The sequence below is a fragment of the Palaemon carinicauda genome, chromosome 34, assembly GCF_036898095.1.
Source record: "Palaemon carinicauda isolate YSFRI2023 chromosome 34, ASM3689809v2, whole genome shotgun sequence".
In the NCBI taxonomy this organism is placed as follows: Eukaryota; Metazoa; Arthropoda; class Malacostraca; order Decapoda; family Palaemonidae; genus Palaemon; species Palaemon carinicauda.
In genome coordinates, this window is record NC_090758.1 from 52,551,011 (window position 1) to 52,562,604 (window position 11,594).

Below are 11,594 nucleotides of genomic sequence, written 5' to 3' on the forward strand. Positions count from 1 at the left end.
AAAATAGGAACCTCACCTATTCGAAAGTATCTCTGATAGACTGGATCATATTTGGGCCATATCTGCTCTTCAGAAGTTATGTCGTTTGCACTCTCAGACATCTTAGCTTTGGAGACTGTGTCTTTTGGATGTCTGTAATATGAACATAGAGTTTTGAATTGGTAACATAAGTATAATTGATTGATTTATGGTATCAATGATATACACACACACACACACACACACACACACATATATATATATATATATATATATATATATATATATATATATATATATATATATATATATATATATATATATATATATAAAGAGAGAGAGAGAGAGAGAGAGAGAGAGAGAGAGAGAGAGAGAGAGAGAGAGAGAGAGAGAGATATCCATATCCATATACCAAGGTATTTCCACTAATTTTGGGTGGTAGCCACCATCAAACGGATGAAAAAAAGGGACCTTTCCTCTCTATGCTCCTCCCAGCCTGACGAGGAAGTCAACCAAGTTCGGCTGGTACAACTAGGGTGCCACAGCCCACCCTACCCCGTTATCCAGCATAAATGAAGCTTTATTACGCGGAATCCCCTACTGCTGCTACCTCCGCAGTCATTCAAGGCGACCAGAGGAAGCAGAAGGGCCTACAGAAACTGCGTCAAAATCGCTCACCATTCATTCCTATATCTAGCACGCTCTCTTGCCTCTCACATATATCCTCCTATCACCCAGAGCTTTCTTCACTCCATCCATCCACCCAAATCTTGACCTTCCTTTTGTACTTCTCCCATCAACTCATGCATTCATCACCTTCTTTAGCAGACAGCCATTTTCCATTCTCTTAACATGGCCAAACCATCTCAACACATTCATATCCACTCTAGCTGTTAGATCATTTCTTACACCAGTTCTTACCCTCACTACATCGTTCCTAATCCTATCTTTTCGAGAAACACCAGCCATAATCCTTAGACACTTCCTCTCAAACACATTTAATTTCTCTCTACCCGTCACTTTCATTCCACTACTCCGATACATACTTCACAGTTGGTACAATCACCTTCCCATCAAAACTCTCTTTACATTCATGCCTAACCCTCTATTCTTTATCACTCCCTTCACTGCCCCCAACACTTTGCATCCTTCATTCACTCGCTGACGTACAACTGCTTCCACTCAACCATTTGCTGCAACAACAGACCTCAAGTACTTAAACTGATCCAACTCCTCAAGTAACTCTCCATTCGATATGACATTCAACCTCGCAACACCTTCCCTTCTCGTACATCTTATAACCTTACTCTCTCCCACATTAACTCTCAACTTCCTTCTCTCACATATCGTTCCAAATCCTGTCACTAATCGGCCAAGCTTCTCTTCCGAGTCTGCAACCAGTACAGTATCATCCGCAAACAGCAACTGATTTACCTCCCATTCATGATCATTCGTGCCTATCAGTTTCAATCCTCGTCTAAGTACTCGAGAATTCACCTGTCTCATCACTCCATCAACATAAAAGTTAAACAAGCATGGCAACATCACACATCCCTTTCTCAGCCGCACTCTCACCGGAAACCAATCGTTCACTTCATTCCCTATCCTAACACACGCTTTACTACTATTGCAGAAACTTTTCACTGCTTGCAAAGACCTTCCACTAATTCTATATAACCTCATCACATTTCACATCGCTTCCCTATCAACTCTATAATACGCTTTCTCCAGATCCATAAATGCGACATACACCTCCTCAACTTTTGCTAAATATTTCTTGCATATCAGCCTAACTGTAAAAATCTGATTCATACATCCCCTACCCCTTCTAAAACCACCTTGTACTCACCCAAATTTTATGAAATTACTCCACATTGATATGAACGAATTGCTGAGTGTGACATCCATCTTAGTGAAGTTATAACTTGAGGCCAAAGGTCCAAGAGCGCCCAGAGGACCACCAAAGACGTACGCCAGCTCGTTCAGGAGAAGACTCTCGTTTCCAGACTTTGGGAAAGATAATCAGTTCAAATTTAAAGCTTTATTGTAGTAATAACTAAATTGAAAAATAATAATTTGAATGGAAGAGGAATATATGATTTTATTTATATCATGATTCTTTTATTGGTATTTATTATATTATATTTTCATGAATATTATTTGCAAGATTTGGATACATACATCTCTAATCTATGGATGATATTCAAAAACTTTCTGTAGATTATTAAAGATTCTCATTAATAATATGTACCATATTTTTCTATTTCATATATAAATCAAATATATCCATATCGACATACATCTGCAACGTCTTCCCCCAACACGTAGAGATAAGATGATCGGGAAGTCGTGTAGAGCTGCTTGGCAAGATCTGTCATCGGCGAGACGATATTTGCATCGTGAAGGCCTTGGCCGGTTGAGTCCCTGATGCTGATTGGTTGAGTGAGAGATCTTGACCAATCAGTGTACTCGGCTGTGATGGCTAACATTATTTCCTGTGGAGAGATGAAAAGACACCATTTGAGGTATACTTTTATTTAATAGATGTTATAGTTTAAATATGTGTGTGGAATAGGTAATAATAATAATAATAATAATAATAATAATAATAATAATAATAATAATGCCCACCTGCAGATGATAGTGATAGTTATTGACGACGAAGGATCTCAGCAGATCCTCCCTATAGTCAGCATCGAATCCTTCCTGGACTTTTTGCTGACTCAGGATGTCAAGGAGGTTGGCAGCTGTCATTCCTAGAAGGAGGTCAACTGGAGTTCGACCTTCCTTGCCTTTGAAGTCAAGAGGAAGAGTAAGATTTTTCTCATTGTCTTTTTATAATTAAGTGATTAAGAATCATTTGGAATAGACAAATGGAGATATTTATGATATACGAATAAGTACTTAGGTGCAAGTTAATTTTTTTTTTAGTTTCAGACATTAGGAATTTTATTCTGTTTAAGCGTATGTATTCATTATGCAAGACATTCAGTTCATAACTGTATATATCTGCGTATTTAAAAAGAACAACAACAACAACTAAAGCAGCTGTGTCTAGAACTCTGCAGGGCATTGGCCACATCCATGTCCTTATTCTTGACTGTGGTTTAGCTAGTTTTCATCACCACGCTTGCCAAGTGCAGAGTGGTGATGGTGGGAGATTTATGTCTGATTGCTCACAGCAAACGTAGCTATTATAGGTAGCCCTAGTACAGCTCTGCTGATCATCACGTTGAGGTATCCCCACCCACAAAGGGAGGCGTATCTATCTATCTATCTATCTATCTATCTATATATATATATATATATATATATATATATATATATATATATATATATATATATATATATATATATATATATATATATATATATATATATACGTGTGTAGAGAGTTTTTTATATGCAATGTCATACATTTACGGGTTTCAGCTGTATTTTCCATCTCATGCATTATAAGTTAAGACCCTAAATAGCATTTATAATAAATAGATTGTTTTTGCGTTTGAGTTTATAAACATATCAAACCCATTTACGAAAATTAAGAAGTAAAACTTACCCATTTTGCTCTGATGATTTTTCCAATCAGGTTTGATAGTGACACCATCAATGCTGGGGCCAACAGCCACTTGAAACTTGGATGTCTTTAGGTGAACCTTTAAGAACATTATCTTAATGTTATTTCCTTTTATAAAAGTTATATTTTTCCTAAATCATAATTAATATTTAGACAGAAATATTAAAGTTAACTTATTATTTGTCTTTCACGATTGAAGTATTATTATAAAAAGTACTATAATAAAAAGAAATCATCCTATGTTAAAATAAGTATTATAATATTGTTAGGTTAAATGTGAACTCAAATATCTAATGACATTTCGTTTTTCTATAACACACCTTTACTTATTTAGATAGACTTTCGGTTAAAATTTAGTTATAATTATAACTATAAAATTTTTCAACGTAGCCACTGAAATAAATATCTAATTACAAAAAACTTTAATTACCAATAAGTTATTCAAAGTCATTACATGGTACATAAGGAGAAAAAATAATCAATTATTCTTTATATTTTGAAACAAATTGCCGTATTGTTTAATTAAATGTATCAGTAATCTCTTGTTTTTTCACGTTTTAGGAAAACATAAAAAGGAGCTAAATACAATATAATTATTTCAATATTAAAAAAAAAACACTTAACAATTAATGAAATTATTGTTATATATATTTCCTTCTATATTTAAAGTTTTCATTAGGTAGAAACCAAAAAAAAAGGAATTCCAATTTATTATTGTTTCTAGCTACTCTTATTCCATGTAGCTTACTTTCTTTGTGTGAACAGTATCTGTGGTGGCATATTGCCAGGGGCAGAATAATCACTAAAAACCATAATATTTACTATGTACAATTGTTCTTGTTATTAGAATAGACAGTATATTGATAACAAATAAAAATCCTATACTTATGGCATATTATACGATTGGAAATAGTATACGCTACAATAGTATAGTCTAAAGTTGAATAATCGTCCCTTTTCTTTTCGATGGACTTATGGTTATTTTTAAGAAACATATCAACTTGTAATATGAAACTAATAAAGCAATTGAAATTTTGTCGGGTCACGTAAACTGGTAATCAAAGACTCATTCTCAATACATCTCCAACTTAATCACCTGCAATTTGTCGTGCAGAGGCCTCTTCCTCAGACACTGGAGAAGATTTTCATAGTGGCGAAAGAGGTCGTTTGGAACAGGGCAGTCCAGCTGGGTGGCTACATCGAAGGCGTGTCCAGATGGATCCCGGACTGAAGACCAGGGACTGAGTGCAGATCCTGACATCAGGATTGCTCGCTTGAACAGACCTGCTCCTAATGACCAGGGGAGAAGGATTGCCCGAAGGATATAATGGTAGGAAGGATTCTATGGTGTAACGTGTTCAGAGGGGCGGTTATCTTATGTGTTTTTGGTACTTTTTTGGTAGAGACATGGTTTATATATATATATATATATATATATATATATATATATATATATATATATATATATATATATATATATATATATGTATATATATATATATATATATATATATATATATATATATATATATATATATATATATATATACATACATATATACACATATATATAAATATATATATATATATATATATATATATATATATATATATATATATATATATATATATATATATATACGGTATGTGTGTGTGTGTGTGTGAGTGAGTTTAAACAAATATTTAAGGATTCTGTAAGCCTCAGTGGTCATAAATATCATAAACTATATTATCTTCATCCCTCTTTTCTCTCAATAATGTTCCAACTTGTTTCATAAGGAAAAAACAATATTACCTTTTGTAGTTTGGCCTTTGTACAAGACTCCAATTATAGAATATCTATGAACAAGGGAAATAAACAAAAGTGGAAAAAGAATATCCAATAACAAATAAAAAGACGATGATAGAAAATTGAATTAGTGTTTTTTCTTGATGGTAATAAAATGGAATGGGATATATACATTGAAGTTTATTTAATCTGACTTTTTAATTAGGAATCACAAGAAATCAAGTATGGAGGTATGTATACACAAAACACACACACACATACATTCATTCATATATATATATATATATATATATATATATATATATATATATATATATATATATATATATATATATATATATATATATATATATATATACACACATATGATAACTTCCAAAAAATTCTTATCGGCCCCTTCATAACAATTATAAGAGAATTATAACGGAAATATTAATGAAAATCTACCATTTTCTTTACAAGTTCACAACTCAAAAATAAGAACAAAAGTTGATTATCGATATCTAATGAACAACCTCCTTTAGGAAACTTAAGATACTCCATAATATAATATCCATGATATTTACATTCAATTAACCTTCGTTTTTATCATGGGAATTTTACCTCATCACTGAATAACAACAACAATAATAAAAATGATAATAAAAATTCCAGCTTTTCATAAAAATTATTATTATTATTATTATTATTATTATTATTATTATTATTAGTTGTAGTGCTAGTAATATTACAATTAGTTAGATTTCAGTAACAGCAGCAGCAATACTATCAGCATTAGAAGTATCATGATATCAAATGCATCCTTTAGAAATATCTCGCTAAAAGCCCATTAACATCACGTCATCCCTCCAACCATAAGTATCATCTCCTAAGGAATATCTTAAAACATTTCAAAATTTCCCTTTGTCACAGAGAACAAGGTTTACTTACTGACTGACCTGTAGCAGAAGGCGATATGACAAGGTAGTTGAGGCAGGCGGCTCCCGTGCCGTGACCCATGACCGTGACCTGACCTGGGTCACCCCCGAAGCGGACGATGTTCTCTTGAACCCAGTGCAAGGCAGCCAGCTGGTCCATCAGGCCGTAGTTAGCTACGGTTGCGCGACCCACTGGGTCAGGGTTCGCGTTGTAAAACCCTGGGGTAGATTAAGTAAGAGTGGAAGAGCTCAAATATTGATGTAGGTATGTATATGTACATTATAATTTTGCACATTTAGACGTTTATTTCATTTACATATTCACACAAGCCATATATTATACTCCACATCATATCTGGATTCTCTTTACTATGAGATCAGCGACCCAAGGGGAAATCAGCTTTAAGATAATAGCCTCATCTCAGCCGGCGAATCGAACTCGGCCTAAGAAACTGAGGTTTCATCGACTTAGTGATTTACCCAAGTAGAGCTGCTAAGTCATTGGATCCTCAGTTTCTTTAGCCCAGGTTCGACTCTCAAGCATGACCAGAAGCTATTGTCTTTGAGTGGATTCCTCCTCGGGTGTCTGATCCGAAGCAGAAAAAAATCAGACATTAGTGGGAGTATAATTTATGACTTTTTTGAATATATATATATATATGTATATATATATATATATATATATATATATATATATATATATATATATATATGTATATATATATACTATCTTTTTTCTTTGCCAAATAGTGTTACAAATCTAACAATTATATTTGATGGAAGACCAGGAGCGACTCTTTATCCTAACAACCTCAATATATATATATATGTATATATATATATATATATATATATATATATATATATATATATATATATATATATATATATATATATATATATATATATTCACGTTCATATATTTCAACATAATGGTTATATATCAATCTATGGAAACATGTGAAAACTTTAATCTCCATTTCAAGAAAAAATTCTATAGTGCAGCATCCACTGAAGCCAAAAAAAAATAACTTTGGTCTTGAAGCTTTTTATTTCTTTTTCTTCTCCCTTTTCTAAAGATTCCGAGACTGAATTATTCGTGTGTGTTTTCCGATGGTTGAATCGCTGCTTTCGTCTCTCGTTCCAGGAAACAAGAAGAAGTTTACCAAAGGGGACTTTACCATATCCCTGTCTTCATCTTTAGTCAAAACAGGATTAATAGGAATTTTCTTTTTCTTTATTTTTGTCTATTCTATTTTGAACATTTATCTTTGGAAAACTATTTCATAACCAAGTATTATTGCTCCATATAATATATATGAAATTCCAGTTTGTATAATTCAGTAATATCGAAGAGAAAGAATCATTTTTTTTTAAATCCATGAATATGTGCATGATATATGAGATTGAAATATCATTTTCTTAGAGGAGGAGATTTTGAATAATAGGATTTCAGTGGAAAAAAAAAATATGTTACCTCCAAAAATGTCTACCTAACAAAAATATACAACCTAACGGGCCATGAACATACACCATTACTTACCAAAGAATATACAATAAAAGTACTTACCAAGAATATGCAACCTTACTAACCAAAATTTAAAACTTCACTTACCAAGTCGGAAACATTACCTAACAAGTCACCAACTTTACTTACCCAAAATATATAGCCTTCTTACTAAGAACATACAACCTCACTTACTAAGAATATACAAACTTGCTTACCAAGAATATACAACCTTAGAAAGAATATAGAGGAACCTCCCTTACCCAGAATGCCGAGACGATAGTTGAGAGTCACCACAATGACCTTGCCCAGAGCTGCCAGAACTGATCCGTCGTAGAGACTTGAAGATCCCCACTCAAACGACTCTCCATGGATGAAGACGACCACTGGGTAGGCCATAAGAGCTGCATCTGCAAGGAGGCAAGCAGGATACTTAAGAGAAGTACTCGGATCTAGCAAATGGGGTTCTAGGGATGCAAAAGCAAGTAGTTGGGACTTACCATCATAAGTTTAGAGAGATATAGATATTGATTAGTACAGAAGCAGGACATGTTTTATCTCTCCTATACTTCCTTTGCAATCTTAGTGGACTTATTCTGTTATTCCTAAAGTCCTTCTATTATAAGTCATTCTCATCATATTTCATTTTGTTACATATTAGAATATCCTTTACTTTAGTCTACTCTCGCATCCAAGTTACTCTTCTTTAGTCTCTTAATGTTATTGCAATGGTTTTTCTTTCCTTTGAACTGTTATTATTTGCGCCCAGAATTCCACGAGAGGTGAGAGGCGTTACTGCAATTTCTCCGGTATAAGAAAGTCTTTTAAACAATTCATCTTCCTATTTGGTTCCAGCGTTTCCTGAGTGTTGATTTTACCTCATTCGTTTCATGTGGTTTCTTGCGTTCAAATGTTCGTGATGAAATGGTGGGACATATATATTTTATTAAATTGAAATTTATGATATTTATAACGTGGAGTTGTAGAATATATTTCATGTTCTTTTTCCTACTTTACTTGATATTCTAGTATGTGTTCAAATCTACAATGCAAGCTAGAGTTATTCACACTGGGAAAACAAAACAAGCTAAAAATATATTCCATTAAACAATGCAACTTACAATTATTGTTAATTGGAATAAAATTTACTCATCAATTCAATTTATGAATACAATATACAATTATTTTTAAATGGGAATAGATTGCATTAAAAATGCAAGCCACAATTATGTGTAAATTGGAATAATTTGCATAAACAGTGCAAGTTGCAATAATATTTATATTGGAATAAATTCTATTCAGCAATGCAATCTGTAATTATTGGTGAATGTGTATAAATTGCATTAAAGATTTAAACTACAATCATTGTTAAATGGAATTCAATTCCTCCCAACAATACAAATTACAATTACAGGTAAATGGGATTAAACTCCTTTCAATAAGGTAGGCTGCAATTATTTCTAAATAGGAATATATTTAGTTTAACAATTCAAGTTACAAAATGAGATTAGATTGCATTGAACAATGCCAGATATGATTAATGGTAAATGAGAATAGTTTCTATTGAATAATTCAAGGTATAATCATTTGAAAATGGGAATATATTCCAATAAAAAAGCAAACTATAATTATTGTGAAATAGGAATAAATTCAACTAATTAATACCAACTATAATTATTGGTAAATGTGAATAGACTGATTTCAACAAAGTAATCTGCAATTTGGTGATAAATGTCTTTAGATTTTGATATAATCTAAGAGAAGATATTACAAAAACATTTATGTTACATATTATAAATAGTAATATAATAAATTTGAACTACTCTGGGTAATAATAATAATAATAATAATAATAATGATAATAATAATAATAATAATAATAACAATAATAATAATGATAATAATAATAATAATAATAATAATTATCACCATTTCTGTTCAGAATTCCAGAAAATCATAAATCATTGCAGCATAAAGAACTAAAATATATCTATCTTTTATTTTAAATCAAACCGTAGTGAATTAGAATAAAAGAAAAATGTTTCAATCCTTATGACGAAAAATATCAAGGATTTGTTCAATGAAGCTAAATTTAGAACTATATCAAATATCAAATGATATAAAAAGGTCCTTGTTTTTGTTTGAGGGTTCGATTTTTTAATTTCTTTTAAAGATAGAATGAAAAAAAGTTTCAATATCATGGAATATCCTGGAGCCATTTTTGTACGTTGTTTTTATGTTTGAAATTTGGGATTTTATAGAGAGAGTAATTCTTTTCCCCAAAAAATAACGGTAAAAAAGAAAAAAAAAGTCTCGCTATAAAAGAGGACTCTCGCAAAGGATTCCATTACATAAATGAAGGTTTCTGCAAATCCCACAAAAGTAGAACCCAGCAATAGATGCCATCACACAAAAGGAGTCATCCCCATGTGAGAGGTCTCAAATAAATGAGGCATCCACAACAAGAGTCTTCCCCATGAAATTAGATTTCCCACATAAAAGACCTCCACCAAAAGAGGCCTTTCAACATAAGAGGCCTTCAAAGAAAAGAGGATTTCAAACAAAAGAAAACTCCGCTTAGAATTGTCGATCCAACAGTAGAGGACTTCCAATTAAAAACTCCTCCACATAGAAGAGACCTTCCAACAAAAGAGGCCTCTCCACAAAAATGTCCTTTCCACAAATGAGGGCTGCACAAAAAAGGACGCATTCGAACAAAAGAGGCCTCACCATATAAGAACACTTGCTATAAAAGAGGAATCCCACAAAGGAGTCCTTTACATAGAAGAGGGTTTCTGCAAAGTGGCTTCGCACAAAAGAGGTCTCCCCACAAAAGAGACCTTACCCATAAAAGAGGCCTTCACACAAAAGTTATTCCATCAAAAGAGGCCTTCCCATAAAAGAGGACACCAACAATAGATGCATTCACACAAAATGAGCCCTCCCCAAACGAGAGGTCTCCCACAATAAAAGGCTTCTCATAAATGAGTCCTACTCATAAAAGGAGACTTCCCACATAAGAGGCCTCCAACAAAAGAAGCCTTCCCACAAAAAAGGCGTCCTACATAAGATGCAGCCGCAAAAAGGGGTCCCCGCATAAGAGAGGCCTCCCACAAACTTTGCCTTCCCAGAAAAGAGGCCTACCATGAAATGATCCTTCCACCAAAGACTCCCCAAAGAAGAGGTATCACACAAAAGAGTCATTAAAAAGACAGCTCTTCTACAAAAGAGGTTTACCATAATGAGCCCTACCAGAAAAGAGGCATTCCCAGGAAAGAGGCCTCCCACTAAAAGATTCCTCTCCACAAAGTTCAGAGACCGACTCTTCCATTTCCATGAAATAATCTTTGAAAGGAAAAACACCGACGAACATCAAAGCGACAGGACTTTTTAACGACTGAAGGAAACGACCCTTTCCCTAATGAGGGATCTTTGACTCTTTAACGACTAAAGGAAACGACCCTTTGCCTAATGAGGGATATTTGACTCTTTAACGACTGAAGGAAACGACCCTTTCCCTAATGAGGGATCTTTGACTCTTTAACGACTAAAGGAAATGACCCTTTGCCTAATGAGGGATCTTTGACTCTTTAACGACTGAAGGAAACGACCCTTTGCCTAATGAGGGATCTTTGACTCTTTAACGACTGAAGGAAACGACCCTTTGCCTAACGAGGGATCTTTGACTCTTTAACGACTGAAGGAACGACCCTTTGCCTAACGAGGGATCTTTGACTCTTTAACGACTGAAGGAACGACCCTTTGCCTAACGAGGGATCTTTGACTCTTTAACGACTGAAGGAAACGACCCTTTGCCTAACGAGG

The 11,594-nt window shown here is 33.5% G+C and overlaps 1 protein-coding gene across 1 annotated transcript in view; it reads right to left on the reverse strand.

The window, feature by feature from the left end:
* The window catches only part of LOC137626922 (carboxylesterase 5A-like), an 11,847-nt gene extending 747 nt beyond the window's left edge, over positions 1-11,100 (reverse strand). Inside the window, exons 1-7 of the mRNA XM_068357908.1 lie at positions 11,007-11,100; positions 8,033-8,179; positions 6,284-6,481; positions 4,653-4,843; positions 2,280-2,474; positions 1,952-1,986; positions 1-132 (exon numbers count right to left, since the gene is read on the reverse strand). The exon at positions 1-132 is cut by the window's left edge and continues 25 nt beyond it. Coding sequence (XP_068214009.1) covers positions 1-132; positions 1,952-1,986; positions 2,280-2,474; positions 4,653-4,843; positions 6,284-6,481; positions 8,033-8,179; positions 11,007-11,100 — 992 coding nt within the window. The remainder of the gene's footprint in view (positions 133-1,951; positions 1,987-2,279; positions 2,475-4,652; positions 4,844-6,283; positions 6,482-8,032; positions 8,180-11,006) is intronic.
* Between the last annotated feature and the right edge of the window lie 494 nt (positions 11,101-11,594).